Source organism: Cynocephalus volans, chromosome 3 (assembly GCF_027409185.1).
Source record: "Cynocephalus volans isolate mCynVol1 chromosome 3, mCynVol1.pri, whole genome shotgun sequence".
Taxonomy (NCBI): Eukaryota; Metazoa; Chordata; class Mammalia; order Dermoptera; family Cynocephalidae; genus Cynocephalus; species Cynocephalus volans.
In genome coordinates this window covers 169,768,603-169,793,629 of record NC_084462.1, presented here as the reverse complement: position 1 = coordinate 169,793,629, position 25,027 = coordinate 169,768,603, and the positions used below count along the sequence as shown (strand labels likewise).

Here is a 25,027-nt window from a genome sequence, read left to right as displayed (position 1 = left end):
AAAAAAATTTTTAACTATTATTTTTTACATTCTAGGATGTTATTGCAGAGCAGTTGGGAGAGAGGAGAGGAGAAAGGGGAAGGAAATGTGATGGAAGAAGGAAGGAGGAAGGAGGAGGGGCAGGATTGAGGCCTGTGGCACCCCCCTCATTCCCACAGGGGAGACCAGGGGGCTTCCAGCGGTGGCTTGGTCACTGCCAGGCTGGGTGTAGATGTCAGGGAGGTGCGGCAAGAGCCCTCGCCTCCCACCTCCCCAGCTCAGGAACCCAGGAAGCCCTTCTTGCTGTGGCTTGGAGGTCATTGCTGGGCTGGTTGCTCATCATCTTCATTACTGAAGGATGTTTTCCCTGGATATGGATTTCTGGGGTGACTTTTTTCCCCTTTCTACATGTTAAGGATGATGTTCCACAGTCTCCTGGCCTCCAGTGTTTCTGAGAGGTCAGCAGTCATTTGAATCATTGTTCCCTGGCCATGATTCAAATAGTTTCCTCTAGTTACTTTCAAGATTTTCTCTTTAAGTTTGGTCTTCAGCAGTTTAACTATGATACACTTAGCAGGGGTTTTCCTTGTGTTAATTCTGCTTATTATTCACTTAACTTCTTTAATCTGTAAGCTTATGTCTGTTACCAAATTTGGGGATATTTCAGCCATTATTTCTTCAGATATTTTCTCTGCCCTGGACTTCTCTTCTTCTCCTGGAACTCCAATGACATATAAGTTAAACCTTTGGATATGATCCCACAGGTCCCTAATTCCCTTTACTGTGTTTTTCTTCAAATCATTTTTTGTTCTTGTTGGATATTTCTATTGACCTATCTTCAAGTTCCCTGACTCCTCTGTCAAATTCATTCTATTAAGCTCACCTAGTGAAGTTTTATTTCAGATATTTTTCAGTTCTAAAATTTCCACTTAGTCCATTTAAAAAATCTCTATTACTTTGCTGTGATTTATTATCTTTCATTAATTATTAGAATCTTTTTTTTTTTATCCTTGAGTATAGTTTTAATAGCTGCTTTAATATCTTTGACTGCAAGTTCTTGGGATTGGATCTCCTTTGTCTTTTTCCTTGAGAATGAGCCATGATTTTTTGTTTATTCATATACTGAATAATTTCGGATTATACCCTAGACATTGTATTTGATGTGTAATTTACGATGTGTTGCAGAAAACTCTGGATTCCTTTGAAAATAATTTGTTATTTTTAAATAGGCAGTTAACTTGAACTCAACAGCAAAACTGTCTCATGTGCAGTGGGAACTACCTCAAATTTTTAGGTTGGTTCTGTTAGCCTTAGCTGTGCACATGTAGTTCAATGGTCACCCAGAAATTTGAGCTGAGTTTATATAAAGAATTTGGGAATCCCCTTTCTGGCTCTCTCTTTTCTGTTATTTCCCCCTTCCCTCTAAAGAGGTTGCAGTTGCTCTGAATCTTCTACTCTGATTCTTCAAGTCAGCAACACTGCAGACTTTCCATTGGAGGTTTACCAATCCTGCATGGTGCAAACTGAGACCTGACCTCAGGGTGAAAGTGGTAAAAAACAGGAAACTCACCCAGTGGAGTGCCCTTCTTCCAGTGTTTACTCCCCTCCAGTTTCTGACTTTTGATCATTTTCAGTACCTTTTTAAGCAGTTGGTTTTTATTTATTTTTATTTTTTAAAGATGGCCGGTTACATGATCTTAACCCTTGACTTGGTGTTGTCAGCACCATGCTTCCCAAGTGAGCTAACTGGCAATCCCTATATAGGGATCTGAACCCGTGGCCTTGGTGTTATCAGCACCACACTCTCCCTAGTGAGCCACGGGCTGGCCCTTAAGCAGTTGGTTTTTAAAGCTTTTCTTCCCCCTCCCCCCTTAGGATTATAGGGTTTTTTTTGGTGAAAGAAGTGGTCCAATAGGAGAAATTTGGCTCTGCCAGAAACCTGAAGTTACTTGGTTTCTCCCCAACACTTTATAATTAAATTGTCAAACACATCACATGTTGGAAGAATTTTACAGTGGCAACTTGCAAATCCACCTCCTAGATTGTATAATTAAATTTTCCTATGCTTGCTTTATCATGTTGATCCATTCATACACTTTACATTTTATGCATTTCAAAGTAAACTGCAGACATCAATAGTTGCCCCTAAATACTTCAGCATGTATATCATTAACTAGAGTCCAACAATTCTTGAGTTTTTTCCCTTTCTGATGTAGAGTTTACATACCATGAATGCACATATCTGAACTGTACACTGAGTTTTTAAAAGTCATCTTTATGGAGCTATACATTACATACACTAAAAATCACCAAATTTGCATGTAACTTATGGGGTTTTGTAAAATGGAGCCAATGCCACAATCATGATAGAAACATTTCTATTACACCCAAAAGTTCCCTCATGCAGTGTATCCCTTCTTCCCACCTCTACACTTATTTTTCAAAAAGCCACGCAATTCTCCCCGCTTCAAGTGGAAGCCACGGTGTCACTCCCAAGAACAGGAACTGGAGATCACTGCGAGGGACCATCCATTGCCAAATGAGTCCTGGAAGAACAGAGAAGGGAGGGATGGAAAAGTGGGGCCAGGGCTCAGACGGCTCTTCAGAAGTGTCTCCATGTTGTGTCTAGGGAGGTGTGAAGTGGCTCATTAAGGCCACATGGTTCATTCCCCTACCTAAAGGCAGATTCTGCCAATCTAAGCACAACTAAAGGTGTCCATTTCCTGAGCCTGTTATGGTAACAAAGGAGTTCAGGAAGCAGGAGGTTGTTCTTATGATTAAGAATGAAACCTCAGACAGGATCACATACTTCTTTGAGTCTGCTTCTCCATTTATAAAATGGACTGTCTCCCTGGGGTGAAGTGGGGTGTGCCTGGCACATAATAGACACTCAAATATTTACTGCATGAATGCATCTTACAAATGGTAAATCTCTTGGCCAAATAATTGTTTTTAATCCTTACCATGTGGTCTCTGATATTGAAGGAAGATGGTTATACATCCTTTTTTGCAAATTGGGGAGCTTATGTCAAATTTAGACATTTTCAGAATGTCTAAAAGAACTCAACCTACACCCTGTACCACATAGATGACTCCTCTCCTGAAGCAACTTCTCCCCAAGCTATTCAGTATTCAGCCGCCAGCCAGCCCGTTCCTCAAACCCCAGCCAACTGTGCACAGCCTGCCCAGGCTCCCCTTCTCCTTTGGACATCCCACCCTCACCCAGCACATCACAGCCCCTTCCTTCCTTCCTTTTAGACATGCCCCAGAATGAAGCTGCCCTAGCAACTTTCCTCGCTTCTTCCCAGCTCATCAGATCATCCCTTCACATCTCAATGAGTTTACATCAGGCAACTGAACAAATGCTCAGTGATACCCTACAAGGGAAGCCCAGTTCTTCCCTCTCCAAACCTAAAGGTCCTCACCTCCACCATCTCCCTCTTCTCCAGCTGTCAACTCAGTCCTGGGGTTCACATTAACATGGACTCCTCAGTCCTCCCCACTCCCACCCCAGGTCCCACCCAACCAGATGCTGACCCTTCTTTCTGGGAGGCAGCAGGCATTGTAAATGCAGTACTTTCAGGGCAGGAAGTATGCAGGTCAGCTCTGCAGAATAGTTTAGGGTGTGAAGACTTCCTTGTGAACAGAGCCCCTTCCTGGGGGATCCAAAAGCCTCCTGGCCACTCTCGTGCAGCCAAGACTTTTAAATCTACCTGTCTTCCAGAAACAACCTGCATTTAGTAGTCTGGTAGCAATATTTGTGGAAAGCTTTATTTTCTACACTTGAATTACCATTCTTAAAGTGCCCCAGAGACTGCAGGTTCCAAGAACTTTTACTCATCTATAACAAATAATGATTAAAAGTTACATTTCTGGAGTTCTTGCCATGGTTCAAGAGCACCATTTCATTTGATCCTTACAACAATCCCATGAGGCAGGAAGGATGGGTAGCAGTCTCACCTTACAGATGAGAAAGGAAGATTCAGAGGCATTACTTGTCTAAGGTCTCAGCTCAGAGGAAGCAGAGCTGGACTAGACTATCCTAATAAATCCCAACTGCCTTGTAGTTGATTCACCTCTCAGGCTTGAGTCAAATCTCAAACCATTACCCAGGCCAACTACCTGTCTTCATTCAGAGTGGATGAACTAGCGAACGTGGGAATGAATTCACTTTTACATTATAACCATGAACACGCTCATAGATACGTAAATTAAAACAGAAATATCCCTACTTTGTGCTACACAGACATTTTCATTAAAAAGTGGTGGTCATGACCTACTAAATTGATCTCATGATTCACTAAAGGGTTGTGACCCATGGTTTGACCCAGCAAGGGACACGCACTGGCTTAGCCAGGACAGACCCAGCACCACAGATGAGGCATAGCTCTAAAACACCCAGATCACAGGGTTCATTTATTTATTTATGCAGCTTTTTTGAGAAACAGATTTTTAAGATTTCTGTACTTGGGCTCCTTTTGCTTTTAAGAAAATTCTATAAGCTTGCATATATTATTTAAGAAACAGGCATAAAAAGGGTTCTGGGACACAATACTTCACCTACAGGTACTTCTTGCTCTGGAGTAGACATTGGGCATTTTCTGCTTGTCTTTGGAGAACTCTGTACCTGCTCCATCTCTCCCTACCAGGGACAGCCCCAGTATCTGGAGCAATTGCATCAGGAAGGGACATGTACTCAAGCTGGCCGGTCAGACGCACATGGGGATTTTTGCTGGAGCTGTTGGCATTTTCTTTTCTCTGTGATGACTAGCTAGAAGGAAGATGGGATCCTAGAGCTGTGAGGAATTTTGGCCTCCAGGTGGAGAGCTTGCATGAGAATAATGCCCATATTCTAGAAAGCAGAGCTGAAACTTGGAGATAGTCTTAGTTATATTATGGATCCCCTGGCTCCAGTACATTTGCTGGACTTTTGTTAAAGTCTCTTTTATTGCACAGATCTAAATTATCTTGTTTCTTTAACTATAAAAGAATCCTGACCAAAGTATTCTTTCATAAATACATTGATAACACAATGAATAGCAAATATTGACAGAGGCTTTTAAATTTTAGCAATGTCAGTTACCTTATGAAAACAAAATCAGCACTTAATTGTCACGTTAATTTTTAAAGAACCTATGAGCAGACAGCCATTACGGGAGGACACTGGCATCATCTGCATCCCTGAGCCAAGCAAGGGAGGGATGTCCACTGGCTTAGCCAGGACAGATCCAGCACCACAGATAAGGCATAGATAGCTCTTGTTCATTACCTAGTTGTGTGACCTTGAACCTTATTTTTCTCTCACATAAAATAGTATCACTGGACCCACGGTGTGATGAAGATGTATATAAAATTTCCTATGATCACAACTGACACATAATAAATGTCCTGTGGATGCAGTTTCTCCTTTGCCTTTCCTCTCCTTTCTGAGTTTCTCTTTGTTCATGTTTATTAAAAAAGGAGATTGGTCCAGATGCCTTCTAATTCCTGACATACTGCAATAGAGTTCTTTGCAAACCTTGCTACAAAGAGAACAAGAGATACTGAACCAAGTGCCTTAGATACATGAGATATAAACATCGGTCAGACTGTGGTTTCAGTGGGCCTTCTTGTAGGCCTAAAGGGAATGAAGTGTAATTTATATGCATCAGTTGGATTCTGCGTGGAGACAGAATTGCTTGGAACTCTGTAAAATGACTACAGATTGTACCAAGACTTGCAGTGCTTTGATCCCAGTGTTTGCTTGTGCTTGTTACTGCAAGAGGTGTCTTTGTTTTATCATATCCCAAAACTCCATTTCCTGGGCTGCCTCTTGCCTTCCCCCTCTCTCCAGCATCTCCTATGCTGCCTTCTCTTCTGACACCCAGTCTGATTCTTCCCGCTCTGTGCTTTAGATCTAGTGGATCACTAGAAATGGCAGCTTTCAGTCAGAGTATTTAATAGAATGTACATAGCGGTGCAGTTTTCAGCCTTTGCTGCTCTAACTTGAAAGAAGCCTGCCCCACTGGCAGTTAGGCCTGGCTTTAATGATTTAGCGGCTCAGTCCTGCATACTGGTGAGACATTTAGTGGTTGGTTTTATGTGCTAATTGGTTTTGTCATGCCAACCATGATTTGCTACTATATTAGATGAAAGTGCACCCAGTCTGGTATCTACGGTTACACATTATACACACAAAACCTGCTCTCTGGCTGGAGCTTGCAAACATCTGCCACATTTGCTGCCTGGATCCTCACAGCAATACAGCATGACTCTGGAGGTAAATGGCCTGAGTTCAAATCCCAGCTCCACACTTGCCAGCTATTTGATTTTGGACAATCTTCCTAGTTTCTCCATTTATACATGGGGATAATAGTACTTCCTTGACAGGGTTATTATGAAGATTAAATTAGCTGATAAACACAAAACACGTAGAACAGTTCCTGGCACAAAAGTACTCAGTACTTATTGGGTGGATGTCATTGCTGGCATTTCCCAGAAGCAATGGCTGCGTAGAACTCCTAAGCTGATCTCTGTCTCATCTTTTCTTTGTGTGAATCCTATTATATAAGCAATAGCCACCTAAGATATAACTTTCTAGATGATAGAAATGCAATAATTGTGATTTGTAGTATTTTTTTGTCCTAGATATTGCTTGAAATAAATGATCTAATAAACTTAGAAAACTTGTCAAAGATTTTATCATAATGAGATCTGACCTATGCATATAATCAACAGAATTTTAGATTTAATCCTACCTATAGTTAATCTATTTTATTCCTGCCAGTCACTAAGTTCCTCTGCAGACTTCTGTCATACTGTCATGTACAATATCATTAATCCATCAATACAATTACTAAGTTCTATAAATGTAAATAAAGAACACCTATCTCAACCTTTGAGGTATTCATTAGTCAAAAGCAAACATTTTCAAGGAATTCTCTTCCTTGAATTCTTAAAGGGGTAAAGGCTCTGATTATTTAGTAATGAAGGAGAAAGTCAAATGTCCCAAGATTTGAATGAATAAAAACACCTAGATCATCCCCAAATGATTTCACAATGGATCAAGTAATATTAGACATTGTTTCCCTACATCAACTTTTAATTTCACATGGGAAAAAAGATAAACAAAAACCAGATCTAAGATGCAATAATTACTTTAAGCATACTGAGTCTGACATATAAATCATATTCATTTGAAAATTCACTTTAATATTAGTACTCACGTGATACTAATAATTTCTATTAAGGGTAACTGTATAGCTTCTAACGAAGAATACAGGAAGATAAAGCTTAACGCATGTGTGGTGGAACGCACGCACTTTCGAGGCAGTAGAACCATGTTTTAGTTCCGCTGCTTACTGTGGGACCCAGTGTCATTTAACTCCCTTGAACCTTAGCGTCCTCATCTGCAAAATGGGGCTAATAATGGTCTGTTCTTCAGAAGGCTGATGTGAGGACTAGCTGTAAAGCACGTAGCACAGGAGGTGAAATACAGGAAGAACTCAGGAAACGGCTGCTACTGTTACATGGAAAAATACAGCCTCCCAAATCAGCGCACTTTAAGGTGGGTTTATATCACACTATGGTTAAAAGTGGGCAGCTTTTCCCAAGAGTATACTGATAAAAAATAATTTAAAAATCCTATCTCCCTCCCTCAGCCCAAGAAGCTGGTGGCAGACCATCTCTCCCTTCTCACGAGGACTCCTGAGAAGTGGAGGGGACCCTCCTGCCAAAATGGCAGGTGAATTCCCTTAAGTCACACGTGTCAGGGTTGGCAATTCTCTGCCTCAATATGTTTGAGGTCTCTTCAATGCTCAAGCATTGAGCATGTTCTATGGAAATTCATCGTCTGGTGTGAAAATCTCGTTTAGACTTTAGTCTACATGTCCATCTCCATAAGAGGATGCTAGGTAAGACTGAAAAAGAACAAGATACAACTTTTTATTAAAAAAAAGAGGCAAGGCACTGGTTCCTTTTGCCCACATGTAGAAAAACTCCCTACTCAAAGAGTCTCCTATACTGGCAGTTTACAAAGAAGCAAGAGATTGGATTCTTTTATGTGGGTGTTTGTCCTCGGCAGGTATAAAGCTACTGGACAGTGTTTCCATGAGATCTGAAAGGTGGGAGAAGATGGGGGAAAAAAAGGATAAAAGGGGGAATGCAGTTTCATCCAGACAGAAGGGAGGTGAGGGTTTCTGCAGGTAGGGAGAAATAACTGTTAAACCCCAACCTGAGAATAATGGAAATAGTTTCCTCAAAAACATTGTCATATTTTAATCCCATTATAAAAAGGACCAGATGAGTAGAACTGCTTGTTTTCAGTGGTCCCACATGTTCTTGATTATTCCTGGGACATTACTTCATTTCCCATGTGTGCTATCAGCTGTGGCAGACAGCACGCAGTAGTGACCCTACCTCCTCTGGCTGAGCCCATGCTCACCATGGCAAGGGCCACAGTACTGATGTCAGGTGTTAGGCCTGGACAGCTACTGAGTGCAAACTCCCTGACATGGTCTTCCCCTAACATCACTCCATGTTATCTATCCAGTGCATTCTATAAGAACTTCTGTCTTTGTTTCCAGAGGGGCCCTCCGGGTCCCCAGTGGGTCTAGAGGAGCACTACTCCAAGTGCGGAGAGTGGGTCAGGGCTGGTCTGTGCTGAGTACAGAAAGTAAGAGCAAGCACCGAGAAACTTTCATAGTAAATTGACAGTGTTGTAACATCCAAGCACCTACGTATTCTAAAAAAGTAGCTATCTACAATGGATTGGGGGAAAAAATGGTCCATCTCCCCAGATGCAGTCTACTACACTGCCTGGGAGCTTAGGCAGCCTGGCAGTTCAGCCCAGCAGTTGAGAGAAGAGGCACTGGATGCTCCCTGACCTGGTACCAGATACTGGTAAGAGCACTTTCTAGAACCGTGACCCTAGACAAGCACTTTAGCTTTTTGAACCTAAGTTTCCTTATCAGGAAAATGAGGGTAAATAATCCTAATGAATTAACAGTGGCAGTAGCAATCATGTGTACTGTCCTCATCCTGTACATGCACAGCTGTACACACTTCATATGTACTAACTCACCAGCCTCTTACATTAACCCTCTGCATTGGGTATTATTAACACCACCCTGGTCAAGGCTACACAGCTAGTGAGTAGCAGAGCTGGATTCAAATCCCGGCCCCCTGATTCCAGCTCTGAGTGTTGACCCACTTGCCACTTTGCCTCCTTGTGCTGGTAGGCAGATCAGATGAGCAGTGCACCCACGTGACCCCACATGGCCAAGACTGCATGAGCTGTGGACCCGCCGCCATCGTCTTGGTTGACTGGGTCCTGTCCCAGAGCAGGCCCACTGCTGCAGCTGTCCCGAGGATGCCCTGCTGACTAAGGCTCGCCTGGCACTGCTTGGTCCCCATCCCCAACCAGGATGGGACCACCATGCTGGCGAGAATCACAGGTTCTTTGCCACAGTCCTTTGGACACCTGCTCTGGGCCAGCCCCACTGCTATGCTGGCTCCTACTACCAGCCCTTCCAAGACAGTCAGCTCATCTGACACAGGGCTTGAATGTTTTGGCATGCACAAGGTGGGGTCAGAAAAGACTTAAACCTTGGTTTCTTACCTGTGAAATTAATTGGTTAAACTCACTCAGTGGCTTTTCAACTTTCTTTTTTTTTTTAAAGCAGAACATCACCCTCCCTCCCACCCCCATAACATCCTTTAAGTAATCCCAATGTATAAAATGGGTTAAGCAGAGCTTCTCTGCTAGAAGGTGGGGGGGACCCTGCTACCTTGTCTTCCCGGCCTCCTCCTCTACCACAGCACCCCCACCCCTCTTCTCCAGGTTCCCAAGGTACTTCTGGAAAATCCCAGGTCTCTGAGAAAGAGTGTGAAAGACTATTTTAAACCGTCTCCTAAATGGTAAGATGAAGAGGCTTGTGACACACTGGAAACCTGCCTCACACAGCAGAAAACAGTGTCCCAATCACTGTGGGAGAGCCCACCGCACATGGAGCAGACAGACACAGCTCTGACCCTGCCAGCTGTGTGACCTGGAGGCATCCTGAACCTTTCTGGGCCTGTTTCCTTACTTGTGAATTGAAAGCACCAAATTAAGTCACCTTTTAGGGTTTCTTTCAATTAAAATATCTGTGTACTTTTGTATGATTCTATGAACTGTCTTGTCTAGAAATTCCTGGGGATGGGAGAGAGACTGATCTACACTGGGGGACAGGTGAGGAAATGGCAGGTGGCTGGGTCCAGTGGGACCTGTCCCCTGTCTGTAAGCAACAAAGCATCAGCATGGTGCTGGAGAGGGATGAAAAACCTTGTAAGGCTGAAAGCTTTGGAAAGCTGCAGAGTGACAAGTGTCAGCAGGACTCATCCTGTCTGAAGGGTGACCAGATTCTGCAGGGGGCTGAAGGAGCCTCAGCAACAAATCCCAGGAACATCTGCAGACTCACGTCCAGTAACTCTCCTGAGACACACTCAGAAAGCTGAGAGAGCATGAGTGAAAAAGCAAGTGATTGCATTCTTGCTCTGAAAAGTTCTGGTTGAAGGGAGGGTGCTCTCCAAGAGACAGAGAGTAGAAGCACAATGCACAGTCATACTTCAGTTCAGAACGGCTGACACCACTGTGAGACTCTACATCGCCAGGAGGGTAATTTTATATCTATATATTTCAACACTGTGAAGTTTCATAGTTTTCTTCCCAAAGCACATAAAAGTGAATTTAAAAAATAACTTTTTTTTTTTTTTTTTTTTAGTGAGATTGTTAGTAATGACCATTAAATGTACAACCAACATCCATTTTCATAAGAGTGACATCTGCAGAAAGTTTTGTAGGGGTGCAAGTAAGACTTTAAGGGAAGTGAACATCCAGTACAAACACAGCATTCAGCGTCTGGGGCTCAACATCTCACCCTTCTTTCAGTGCTTTAGCTTCTCAGGACGGCACCCACATGTTCCCATGTGTATCTGGTGCTTTGATATAAGGAATGTTCCAAATCCACGGCCGATCTGAGGGAAAGAACACATTATATAATATTTATTTCAATAGGATCACAGAAAATTCACTCACCTGCTGGGATAAAAGCACTTGTGTGCTTGATTCTCCAAACTTTTTTTTTTTTTAAGTTTTTAAAATTGAGATGTAATTGATTGTGGGGTACAGCGTTGAATATCAATTCCTGTGTGCAACATGTGATGCTCAAATCAGGATAACTACTATATTCATCATTACACAATGTCGATTCTCCAAATTGTGAAGAATATTTTCTGAACCAATCCCAGGTGATATCCCCCTCCAGGCAAGGACTTATAGTAAAGGTTCATGTTAGGACACAGGGGTGAGTGGATGAGAGAGTAGCAAGCAGGAACCCAGGCTGAATCCTGGTGCTGCCACTTACTCTAGGTGCTACCTGGCAAGTTCCTTCACCAATCGGAGCCCCGGTTTCCTCATCACTACCTGTGTTGTGGAGTGGTCATGAGGATTAAGTGAGATAAATCCATAAAGCATGCAAGATATAGTGCCTGGCACATAGAAAAGGCCTACTGAGGAGCAGCTATTCCCTTCTTCCTGGAAGCTTAAGAAAGTAACATTAATACTTGCTATCATCAAGGGCTATGTTTCTGCTCTCAGCTGGTTACACATAACCAAGAGGCCCAGATCACATCCTAAAATGTTTTTGTTCTGTTGTTAAATAATTGATGAGACACAAAAGTCTCCGTATAAGTGACTGCAAACCAATGTCGAAGGAAGCAATATGCCTGGCATGGTACAACAGAAAAACACTTGAGGACCTATGTTCAGATCCCATCTTTCCCTCCCAGCAGCCTAGGGAAGGCATCTGGGTTTTGGCCTCTGGTTCTTCCTTTGTGAAATGGGAATTAATTGCAACTGCAATCGCCAGGGATTCCCGTGAAGCATAAATGAGAGGAAAGGTGTGAAAGTTCCTGGCATGTTATAGGTGCTCAGTAGAGGTGAACTTTTACTTCTTTTTAATTGACATTTCAGAAGTTTAAAAAATTTCAACAAATCACTTATCACACACCATTACTGCTAGAGTCAAACCATTTCAAAAGAACCATAATAATATGGACATAGTGTAACTATATCACAAGGATTAAAAATAAATCCCTGTGTTATTATCTGGATGGATACTTTGAAGGGCTGGAGAGCTTATTGTAAACTGTTGCTCGGCGGGTCTAAGATGGACCGCTAGGTTAAAGCAGTGTCTCAGAACTGCATACTTGCCTTTGGGGGAGCCTTACCCCTTCTCCTGCCAGAGGCAGATGGTGGCACAGAGGGCGACCTAGCAAACAATGGTATCTGCTACTCTCTTCGCAGCCTCACTGTGCTGAATAATCTCAGAGCAATCACGCAAATAGCACCACCCAGCAGGATGTGCAGGAAAGAATACCAAAGATGGCAACAAACTATCAAAACACCGCTTGCTGGTCTTTGGCCTTGGGATAGTTTGAAAGCATGAAATCAAACACTTTTTTGTTCAACAGCTTGTTAGAGAGCCCTAAATCTGGGTTTTTTGTCTTGTTTTTGTTTTGGTTTTTTTACGTTTCATAAAAGGCTGAGGGGCTGACAGGGCTGATAGACTGTCTCCCACTAGCACTTGTTGGCCTTAACGATACTCTTGCTCTCCCTCACTGGAAGCACCATCTAATAAGCTCCTCTGTTACTTACCCACTTTACTATTAATTTGTAATTATTAGTTGTAATTTTATTTTTCCACGAACTTTTTAAAGTACTCTTGCAGGAGTAGCTATTAGAGATACTCTTCAGCAATACAGGATTTGTGATGCAAACATTTACCAATGAGCTGGTAACTTCAAGATCAGTACTGCATTTAGTCCTCTCCTTCTAAATTAGGCAAGAATGACCAAACAAGGACTTTGTAACCACCCTATTGGTAGACCCCCTGCTGGTTTGCTTTATAAATGAGCAGAATGTCTACACCTGTGGACTGATCGTTTCCCAAACTGGCTGAAAGGTCCACTCCACCCAGAGTGAAAGCTAGAAAAAATGGCCACAGGCAGGAGAAGAGGGTGGTTGTGATCCTGTGACTTTATACCCATTACTACGGGAAATCAGCATTAATACTCACTGGCTCAGAGGAAAACCTGTTTTAAGCAATTTTCCTACATTGTCCCATGAGAGAACAACTTGCCTTCTAATACATTCATGCACGTATTCGAAATATTTGTTGAGTGCTGGCTAGATTCGAGAGACTTATGCTAGGTTCTATGGACACAGTGGGGTATAAGCCAGGTATGGACGCCTCAAATGGCTTATATAGCCCAGTGCTATATAAGTTTAGACAAGTTTAGACTGAAGTAAATATTCTGCTACTGTTTAAATGTAAGGAACTATTTTAAATGAATCAGACAGTGGGTGAATAGTCAGACCATTTAGGAACCAATGGTTTTCAAGCATTTTAGAGGATTATTACACTCTATATGTGCTAAATCTATAGCATGCATATCTCATATGCCACACAGGTTTTAAGGACCAATTTTACTAAGCAATTTGCATTTGCAGCTTATTAGCTTAGTTCCAGCTACTTAATTTTTTAAATTTTATAATATGTCATACCTGCAAAAGACTCTCAACTTAACCAACTGATCAAAGTCAGCATCACCAGTAATCAGGCAGATCAATATCATGTGCCTCCTGATATGATGCACCAAGAAGAACACAATTTTAGCTCTGTGTTATTCTTGGCAGACATGCAAAACCTGGATCTAATTATGAAAAAACAGTGGATAAACCCAATGTAGAATGTTCTTCACTGTTTACAAAATAAATAATGGCCTATGCTCTGCAAAGTGTCAATGTCATAAAACACAAGGAAAAAATTATGGCTCTGTTTCATATTAATGGAAGCTACAGAGACACGATAACTGAATGTAACATGTAATCTGCAATTTCTCTTTTACTACAAAGGGCATTATTGGGGGAACTGATGCAATTTGAATATATTTGGTAGACAATAGTATTGAATCAATGTTAACCACTGATCTTGATAACTGTACTGTGGTTATATAAGAGAATGCTTTTATTTTTAGGAAATATACACTGAGGTATTTAGGGAATAAAGGGACATCATGTTTGCAGCTTTCAAATGGATCAGAAAAAAGTCAACATGAGAAAGGATCAAATAAAAAACACTGACATTTGGGGAACTTGGGTGAAGGAATTCTTGGGTATCAGAATTCTTTGTAATCTTGCAACTTTTCTATAAATCTGAAATTACGTCAAAAATTTGAAAGAATACTATATATGTACACTGTGTATCTAAAAAATAATGAAAATAAAACCTACTTAATAGAATGTAACTAATGTCTTTGAAGCTTTGTATATTTAGTGTGACATACAACTTATCAAGTCCAAATAAGATAGGCTTTACTTTAACCTTACCTTGGCTTACTTTCTCAACAATACATTAGATAATAAAAAGAAAATGAGCTAAAAGGGTAGTGTAAAGCAGACGCCCATGGAAGAGCGCTCAGGAGACATTACACACTGATCTACTTCACTTTCTCTTCAGGGTCAGGGTCACACAGCAAGTGGGATGTATGGAAATAATTTGTGTTAGATTTTAGAAGTTTTTGATTTTGTTTATAAAAGACTTCTTTTAAAAATATCACTTCTATTAACATCATGGGTTTGGTTAAGTACAACTTTTCAGGAGAAGAGCACAACCTAAGCTTGATGATGGCAAGGATTTGTGTCTGTCTCATTCATTGATATATTCTGAGCACTTACTGTCTGCATACAGTAGGCTCTCAATATCTATCTGTGGAGAGAACAAATAAACAGCAACTACTTCATAAAGTAAGGTATACCCGTAGCTGAGTCTTAGTCTTTACTTTATTTGATAATTTTCTTGGTTTCAAGATACCTGGTGGTTATTTCTCGTGTTGAGCTGTAACTGTGTTCACAGCAGTATGCTTCTTTGCTAAGTTTTTTGCATGATCTTCTGATTTCAGAAAGTACTGAATAAGATCTTATGTGTTACAATGGTTTGAAAATCACTTTTTAAAACGAAGTACCTCTGAAACGTTAACCACTCACTCTTCTAAATCTTCGTAAAATGCCTCTCTATAGTCCACATGGTTCCCCTGAATACAGACTATATAAAGTGGTGATATCTGAATTACTGGCATTATTCCACATGCTACTGAAGTAGTGCAGAAGATAACATAGTACCAACATAAAATAAAAAGCTCCAGTCTCTCTTGTATGCATCTTTCAAAGGAAATGCCAAAGAAACAAACAAAAAGCTCAGCTAAACATTAAAAAGCATTCTGCTTGCTGGCTGGATAAAAGATTTATCTTTCCATGGTCTAAGATACTACCCAGTTGTAAGCTTTTAAGCTCTTGGGAATGCTCTTTCTACTGGAAGGGAAGGGACCTTAGGACATTTTTAAGGTTCTTCCATTCTTGCTTTCATAGTCTTTTTGAGATTAGGACTAAAGGGAGAGGTAGAATCCAGCCAGGGTTCTGGGGTGGGGAGTGCAAGGCCCAAGGCCAGACCCTACGAGGTAAAGTCTAGGGCAATCATGGTCACCCACCTCTCATGTTTATAACCAAGGTGAAAGAAAGAAAATAAAAGAAAGACAGGAAGGGAGGGAGGGAGGGAACCCAAAGAACAGAGAAAGGGAGAAAAGACACAAGTATAGCACAAAGCCTGAAGGTAGAAGATGAGAATGTCATACGGTCACCGGTCTTGCCACAGTGGGCAGGTCTAGGGACTGCCCTGCACAAGACTTAACGTTTTAAAATCATCAACTCACCATGGAAAAGGAGAGAAAATCCACAGTAATTCATTGTCTATTATGTGCCAGGAACTGAACTAGGCATTTTAATAAAAACAATTGTGATAATAAAAAAGGCTAAAGTTTACTGACTTCTAACTCTGAGCTAGACCCTGTGTTAGTTTATCAGTATCATCTCAGTTAATCTTTTCAACAACCCTATAAGGTAGGCACTCATATTTTCCTCATTTTGCACATACAGATGCTAAGGCCTAGAAAAAATAATCAACTGCCCAGGGCCACGTAGTAAGTTGTAAAGAGGGCACATGCACATGGCCTGTACACACAGCCTGGCTTTAAGGCAGGGTTTTCCTTCTTTTTTTTTAAATTAAAGCAGGGCTTTTTTTTTTTTGGTGGTGGGTGGGGTGCTCACAGGTTGAAATTCTGATAAAACCTATATAACGTTGCTAGTGAAAAAGGAATATGCATGAACATACAACAAATTTAGAGGACTCAACAGACTGTACATGCTTTGGAAAGAAGGGGAAGAAGAATGCCTTCTGAGACTTAGTATCAATGCAATTGATTAGAGAAATACAAAGTCACCTGCAAGAGGCAGGATGGCACCCGAGACAGCATGACATGAGATTAACTTTGTCAGATGTGTCAATACAATCTGAAAAAATGGGTCTACTAGAAGGGAGAGTTTTAGTTCACTGCAAAAGCTGAAAAGGGTGAGAGAGGGTGGGGAAGCTGCTAGAGCCCATCCAGCATTTTCTAAGGAAGAGACGGACCTACTGGGCAAGGTGACCCTGTTAAGGAATTGGAGATTTTGGAATATTAATAGTGATGTCATTAGAACTTTTCAATTAAAAAATGAATTTTCTCTGCTCAGATTTAGCACTTACTCAGAAACCTGCAGATTATAATCTGGCTACCCATGTAGGCCCCTACCTTCCAGGGAAGGATATGCTGGTTATGGTGATGTGAGCATTTGCCATTTTAAATTATTGTGTCCTGATTATACATCTCATTCTCTGAGAGTCTGGTAAGTGTGGACTCACCTCAAATACAGATATTTTCAGGGCTAATAACAGCGGCTCAGCAGCCTGTGAGGCTGGGTCACAGCCAGGGCGGATGGAGGGATGCACCTAAGCCAGCCAGCCTTCCTCTGAGGACATCTGAGCCTGCTGCAGATATTCCTATTGACTTTCTATTGTGAAAAATACTTGGACACTGCCCTTAAGAAAGTCATAGTCATAGTCTGTTGCAGCAGTTTTCAAAGCACAGCCTGGGGTTTTCCCTTTTGGGGGCATGGTATGTGAAGCCAAAATTATTTTCATTATAATACTAAAGTCATCATTGTTTGTTTTCACTTTCATTTTCATGCAAGCATACAGGGGCTACTATGTGATGTGATATCAAAGCAGACTGAATGAGAGAGCAGCACTGAGATCCAGCTTTCATCTTTTAAGCTACACAATTCATTTTTTTGGAAATAGTCATAAAATACATGTTATAATGGGTTTATTATTGTTATGTTAAAACTATAATCAATAAATACTACAACATTTCTTAGTTTTAATTTCTAATACAGTAAATATCAATGGATATAAAATCCCACATAAATAAAAGCTCTTTGTGTTTCTTGGTAATTATAGCAGTGCAAAGGGGTTCTAAGACCAATCAGTTTGGGAGCTGCAGCTCCAGTGGTCCCCAGACAGGGCAGCAAAGTGGTCTTTGCAATCCTGAGCTTCCAGAGGGTTCCACGAGCCAGGCTCCTACTGAGAGACCAGTGGCCTTCCCTGGGCTCTGTTTGTGTCCACTATGGCACATCCACCCATGGCTTTCCTCCATCTGTGTCTCACCTTTACTTCCATAAAGTTCCGGAGGCAGATCGTATGGCACGGGAAAAGAGGCCATTGGCTCCTGGCTGCCAGAGAAGAATTTCTGTTTCACCTTAAAGCTGTCCAGACCCTGCAGAGGGAACATATAATTGCATCTCATTTTCTGAAAAACAAAACACCCCCAAAAAACAACCTAAAACATCCCAAGAAGTGATCATATCATTGTGGCACCCAAAACAAAATTCAAGTTATTTCAAAGCTATTTTCAGTGCTTGACTGGCAAGTTTATTTATAATCCCCCACAATTATTTTCTTTCCTGAAAAGAGAGGTTTAAATTTCAGGAATTAAATTATAGCGAGGTTTGCAAAAGTTTAACAAAGGATATAAAAAAATAAGAGAAATGATTTTGAATAGTATAGCCCATTTCTACCAAACACTATGTACAGTCTGCAGGAAGTCTGTAGAACTCATGGCATAAAAATACCTCAAAATACTTTCAATATTGCTATAGTAACAGGCTGCCTGCTCTGGAATAAGAAGAAATAAAAAGTTGCTTTCATGTATAATGGAGGTGTTCCAATATAATATGACAGGAACATAAAAATGAAAATTCTTCAAGACCTACCAAAATGGAAAGTTTATTCCAAGAATTCCAGAATAGGGTACTAATTTTAGATCTTAATCAGGGTGGTACTTCAAAAAGTTCGTGGAAAATGGAATTAAAACATAACACAAATCTTTCCATGAGCTTTCTGAAGTACCCTTGTGTATACAGGCTGATGTACATGCTGCCATTTCATCCTAACGCAGGGCCTACTGCACTGCAGGTGGCACGTAAGACAGCAGTGCTGTCCTCCCTTGCCTCCGTGCATTGGTCATCTTCCGGCCTTTCCTGGATTATCCTGACACTCTGCTCATTAGTCTGTCTGCTTCTCATTCCTTCTGTCCACCCATTCAAACACATATGCACCCTTCATATCCTAAGTACCCACATACCAAACAGTGCTAATATCTTAGGAACCGACAAAAAGAACAAGGACTAAGGTTCTTCGTCTCTGTGATCAGGTAACCTAGTAAGGGGAGGCTGGTCACAGGCACAGTGCAGGAGAACATCGTAAGAGTTGTGCTGACCGAGGCTTCAGACAATCTGAGTTCTATCCTTTGCTCTGGCATTCCCTAAGCTGTGTGGATGGCTGATGTTTGCGAGCGTTCACTTATTCATTCAACACATTACTTCTTTGTCCCTCTTCTGGATCAGGCACGGAGCCACGCACTGGGTACACAGGAGTTAACATAAACATCCTTATCCCTGTCCTCATGGAGTATACAGTCAGGTGGGGAGACATTAAACCAATATATCTATAAAAGTAAAATAATTACGATTGTGGTAAGTGCTGTGAAGAAAAGAGAAGGAGTACTATAATAGCAAGCCTGTTTTAGTTTGGGGGGGAAGGGATGACCAGTGGAAAACTCCCTAAAAAAGATGACACTTTAATTAAACTCTGAAAGGTGAGCAGGGTTTGGTCAGGTGGGAGTGGAAAGTGTTCCCGGTGGAGGGAATAGCATCTGCACAGGCCCAGAGATGGGAACAGCTTGGCTTGTTCTAGGAACCAAAAAAGACAGAGGGACAGCTGACCACTTACTAGGTCTCAATTTCCTCATTTGTACAATTGGCATAATAAAGCTTCTGGAGGTTATCATATTAATGTTTCTAGCTTCAGCACCTAGCCTAATCCTGGTGCATAGTAGGTGTTCAAGAAATACAAGCTGTAGAAATGAGATTAAAGTTCCTTCTCTGCTTACTTTTCAGGCTTCTGGGAGGGCTGGGGGACCAGGGGGCACACTGGAGAGGAAAACTGGAGCCAGATTGGGGAGGGTTTTGAATGGAAAGCAGTGTGGACATCTGTGGTTTGTACCTGTTGAAACAGGCTCATTCCCTGGCCAGAGTGACTTGGGACAGGCAGGTAACCCAAGTCAGAGATGTTGGGGAGCTCATCTGGTAAGGTGAAAGTCTTGAGCTGCTGGGGGTTCTCATGTCCATCAAATGGAGGAGGATATCAGAAAAACTGAACCCCAAAGACATGGCCCGAGCTCCTGGATTCAGCCCTGCCTGAAGCAAGGGCTCATCCTCCATGTTCGCCTTCTTACTTACACTTGTTTAAGCTGACTCTCTATCACTTACATCCCAAAGCATCATAGCTAAGGAGTGTGGCCTTTGCTTCAGTAGACAGTGAGGATTTGCCGAGGTTTCTGAACAGAGAGGTTCCACTACAAACATAGACTGTGGCACAATGGAGAATGGATTGGTTTAGGAATTGCAAGACTGTGAGACCAAGAGTTATTGCAACATGAACAGGAAATGGATTACAGAATGATAATGGGTATGTAAGTATAAATATTATTATAACCAAAGTTTATATCTAAAGTGAGATGACTTTGGATGAGAGTGGTGGCAGCAGAAACAGAAAAAAATGGATTTGAAATAGATGGAAGGAAAACACAAATCAGGGATACATGAGGGCAGGGCTGGGGTGAAAGGGGACAGGGAGACCAAGGACACAGGAAGGCTTTGAGCCAGGCCGAATGAAGGACACCACAGCCTGCTTCCTACTCGACGCCTGCTTGCACTCAGTGGAGGGCTGCTGGACCACCTCCTCAACACAGGCAGTCCTGGTGTCCCTCCTCGTATCTCACCTTTGACACATTCTGGATCTGAGGAAACTCTTTAATAATAATCTCTTTTGCAGATCACTTACTTGCTGTGTGACTCTAGGCAAGTTACTTAACCTTTCTGGGCCTTGGTTTCCTTGTCTATTAAATGAAGATAATAATAGCACCTAATTAATACAATTATTGCAGGGATACATTAGTCATTTAGAACAATAACTAGCACACGGTAAGTATTTCAGGAAATAAACTAATATAAGGGTACTTCAAAAAGCTCACGGAAAAATGGAATTAAAAGTTAATACGAATCTTTCAATGAAGTTTTTGAAGACCCCTCACATAACTGTAAGAATATTCAGGGTGTTCTCTGTGATATAATTACTCCTATTTTAGAGAGGAGGAAACAAATTTGAAGGTTAGTTGCCCAAGGCCACATAGCTATTAAAAGTGGCAAGGCTGGAAATTGAGTCCTTTCTGATTCTTGGACCTATGTTCCTTCCACCAAGCAAACAAATAATCTCACATTCACCACCAAGAACCATGATGAAGAATTTCTTGAAAATTTAAGAGTCAATATTAAGTCAGGCCAGGTCAGGATGAGTCAAATTCTGGAAACACTGGTATTTGAGCATTTTTAAAAATAAAGAGGTCAGAAGTTGGGAAGTGATGCCAATTTAATGATTATTAAATACTTTTTATAGAGTTTCAGGTAAAAAATTATTTCCCTCTTCTTCAGCTCCTAGCTTAATTCTGTCACTTTGAAGTATATCACGGCAATGGGTCAAGAATCTTTATGACCTGGATTCAGATCTGATGCGCTCCATGTTTTGGTCCGTGGCCCTATTTTGTGGTATCTGACCTCAGATATAGGAAGGTCTGAACCATGTCTGACAGGAACCAATATGCCTTTTTCTAGAATGCCATTTGTGATCCAAATTCTAGATTACTATTTTTAAAAAAGTACCACTTTCCCCTTCAATCTGGATGTCAAGTAATTTGAGGCTGTCTTCTAATTATCATTATTTATATATCACAGGGCAATCACTTGGCACTTTACAAAACAGAAGGAGGCACCCTCCCAGGCACAGATACTTAAAAGACAGTTAAGACAATACATTTATAAAACACCAGGTGAGAGGGTGGACATATACCACACATGAGAAATTGCTGGCTTTTCCCTTCATCAGCTTTGGGAGTAAAAGAGCTGGTTATCGCTGTGATGGTTTAGATTTAGCAGCTTAGCTCAATCATAGAGAACAAGCAGCATGCTCAGATATCAGTGAGAGATGTAATTTATTTTTTTAGTTACATTTAGCTGAGTAGCATCCTCAAGTGGTAAAATGCTACACAAGGCATCTGGTTGTCCTGGATAAAACACTGATAGCAGCTGGACCTCCCAGAAGGAGCACACTTAAAGATGGACTAATTGGCAAGGAACTAAGTTACAGGAGGGTGGTGATGTGTCCTTCCCGCAAGGCAGTACACAACCAACAACCAGAAGAGTTTCCAGCTAAGGGCTTAAGAAAAGTTTCGTGCAGGAGCATAAACCTAACAGGACTTTGAAGGATGGGTTTTTGATAGGGAAAGTGCTGTTTGTGTGAGTGTGGAGGAGTGCAGTTCAGAAGGAAAGAAAGTAACAGAGCACCATCATGGAAGTGACCTCAAGGTTTTGATTTAGTTGAAAGCCTACAGACGTTTCTCTGCTTTCAACCTTCTGTTGAACTGTGCAGTTTATATGCTGTTGCTGCTACTGCTAATATCAACCGCAACCATTACTGAGTACTTGCTAAGTACCAGGCACTGTTTAAAACACTTTACAGGCTATAGTTTGTAAATCTCACATGATGAGAAATTGCGATGAATTAATTACTATGTTGCCCCCACCACATAGCTGAAAAAAAGGGGGCCTATGGAAGTAAAATAGTGGGGCCAAGTCTAACACAGCTTGTAAGCAGGACCCCAGCTCTAGTCTATCATTTTGGCTCCTATAGATCCGAGGTCCCTAAATCTTCAAACTGTGTGTCTGGGAGTTCTTTTTCTTGGTTCTTGGGATCTCTCCAATGTGTTCTCCCATATTCTGTCTCTAAGTTATTTCAGAGTCTCCAACTGAGACAAAGAGCAGTAGCCCAGGATCACACAAGTAGTAAAGGGCCATTACTGCTGCGGCCTATGCTCATCAATATGCCAACAAGAGGGGTGACCAGAGTAAGGGGTGTGTGGGGACAAGGATGGGAAGCGAGGTGGCTGGCATGCTGTTTTAGCTCACAGTGGACCTTGATGTCACACGGAGGAATATGCATGTCATAGCATGGGCCAAGGGGAGCCACTCAAGGTTTAAGGGCAGAGGAATACAGACCCTGACATGTGGGTAGCAACAGCTCCAGAAGTAGAGCAGTAGCCTGAGATGGGGAAAAGGGGAGAGTTATGGGTCAGCTAGTCCAGAGGAGAGAAAAGACCATGACTTCAGTAGCAGGCAGTGAAATTCCTGACAGGGCAGATGGGACAGGATATAGCAACTGGATGTGGATGGGCGAGAAGAAGGAGTAGACTGCGAGGACGGTGGCTTTATTAGTGAAGTTACCAGGAAATGCCACGTGAAACAGTGTGGCTCACCTGTGGCCTGCTGGGAGATCCTGGGAGCCCACAACCAATGGGCTGGGCCCAGGACAGGTGGCAGAGGTGGTGCAGGGAGGACAGAATTTAAGAGGTGGTAGCTCTTGTAAATTAGTTCTTCCAGCCAGAGCCACCATCCCAATAAGAAAGCATGTATTTGTAGTATATGCCATTTTTGACAACAAAAAGACAATAAAATAGTTTAAGCAGAATAGAGAAAAAAGAAAGATGTGAAGACTGAAGTTAGGTAGAGACTTGACTTTTTGGAGATTTGATTGAAGCATTTTTGACTCTGACCACAGGAAAGAGGGAACCCATCATTTCAGGAGCAAGTGAACCCGGGGCTCATAAGACACTGAGATGTCTCTCAGCCCTAAGTCAAGGGCAAGGACACTTGGGCTACTGTGGTCTAGAAGGAAACAGTTTTGGACTTCGATCCATGATTCTCAGATGGTTATGTGCATTTCTCTCAGGCAGGAGTTGTTCTACCACAATGTGTTAGGCAGGCTCAAGTCTAAGGCCTACTCCGTGCCTGACAAAGTGTGTGCTCGATAAACACCAAATGGAAAGAAGTTCAAAAAGAGAAATACTTGTACCTCCGTGGTATACACACATGCCTTAGGGTTTGGAATATAATTACTGATCTTTGAAATCACCAGGTCTTTCCTATACTGATATTTTCTCAATGTAAGTTAGTCTATTTTAAAAGTTAATACACCTAAAGTAAAGGGACAATCCAGGAAACATTACATACTTATGGACTTATGAGCTCCAGTTCAACCCCAGAGGATTCAAATGGCATCTTTACTATGATGGGAAATGCTGGCACTCCATCCACTACAGTTTTCAGGTCACTAAGAGTTCCACCTCATATGGCCACTCGGTTGCTGGGTGACAGGTCCTAATCATGGCTGTAAGTAGAGAACAGCAGCGTTCCTTCTAGATGATGGCTTAGAAGGAGCACAGAACTTGACTGTTGGCAACACTGGCCTCACGTCAGCATTTGGAACACTGTGATCAACGTGGCCTACTGTGAAGGACGAAAGTGGCAACTCTAGCTGCTGATACCTCAGATATGTGGGTAGCATGGACATGGAGTTCTGCTCCAGATGCACAAAAGTGGGCTGATCTCAAGAAAATGTATTCTGGATGATGTCCAGTCAGAACGATGACTACAAAACTCTGTATTAAGTAGGTCTACTTGGCAAACATGTAACTATTAAAAGGCATATCTTGCTAGTACTGAAGAGGGAAGCCTAAAAAAATAACACCTGACCTCAGTTTACAACAAACTATGTTCTTGTCAGTAAACAATTTAAGATTATGATTGGCACAGAAATCTTTAAAATATTTATTAAATGAATATATAGAAACAGGCATTTGTAAGTACTGCAGTGGACTCCTAAGTGTGTGTATATGTGCTAATTTCAACAAAACAGCTACAGGTGAGCTATTCCATACTGCAAATTGCTTACAGCATGATTTGTGAACATATTTAAGCACCAACTACACACAACACCCACTGCACCGATTTTACATAGTCTCCACAGACACCATCTTGCACATTTCTCCTCCTCATGTTGCTCAGTGTAGAGCAGTGCATACTCTAGGGACTTGAAGGAAACAACATCATCTGAAATTTACTAGGAGCTGGCCACATGCCAGGCCCCTTGGGAAAGCAGTCACAGTCTGGTCAAAGAGACATGCCCATCAATGGTCACAATACAGTGGGATATGTGATGAGCCCAGGTTCTAGGAGGTTGTGGGATGCAGAAAAGGGGTATGTGGAGTGCAGGCAGGTGCGGCAGGTGGAGGTGTAAAGGTGCCACTCCTAACACGGGTAGGGCTGGCTAGCAGGGTGGACCTAGCTTGTACTGAGAGCCACGAGTTCTGCGTGGCCGGAATATGAAATGTCAGGAGTGAGGCCTGTGTTGGTGGGAGTCAGAGCACAAAGGGAAAAGGGGGCTGTGCTAAGGATCCTGGATTCTACCTCACAGGGTTTGAAGTAGATGGGTAATGTGGCTGCCGAGTGGTCTGCCAAGCCCACTCTGATGGCAATGTGGACAGCAGCATGGAGGCGACTGGGGGAGTGAGGTGGGAGGTGCTGTATAAGGGCTGACGTGCCCTGGACGCAGTGGTTGCAGAGACGGCTGGAGGGGCAGATCACCAG

General features: G+C 42.0%; 1 protein-coding gene across 4 annotated transcripts in view; it reads right to left on the bottom strand.

The window, feature by feature from the left end:
* Window positions 1–2,234: 2,234 nt before the first annotated feature.
* TDP1 (tyrosyl-DNA phosphodiesterase 1) overlaps window positions 2,235–25,027 on the bottom strand; it is a 92,746-nt gene continuing 69,953 nt past the window's right edge. For all 4 annotated transcript variants that reach the window (XM_063090760.1, XM_063090759.1, XM_063090763.1 and 1 more), the window contains 3 exons: window positions 17,598–17,706; window positions 10,878–10,974; window positions 2,235–2,525 (listed from right to left, as the gene is read on the bottom strand). In XM_063090760.1, coding sequence (XP_062946830.1) covers window positions 10,901–10,974; window positions 17,598–17,706 — 183 coding nt within the window. In that variant the 3' untranslated portion in view covers window positions 2,235–2,525; window positions 10,878–10,900. The remainder of the gene's footprint in view (window positions 2,526–10,877; window positions 10,975–17,597; window positions 17,707–25,027) is intronic.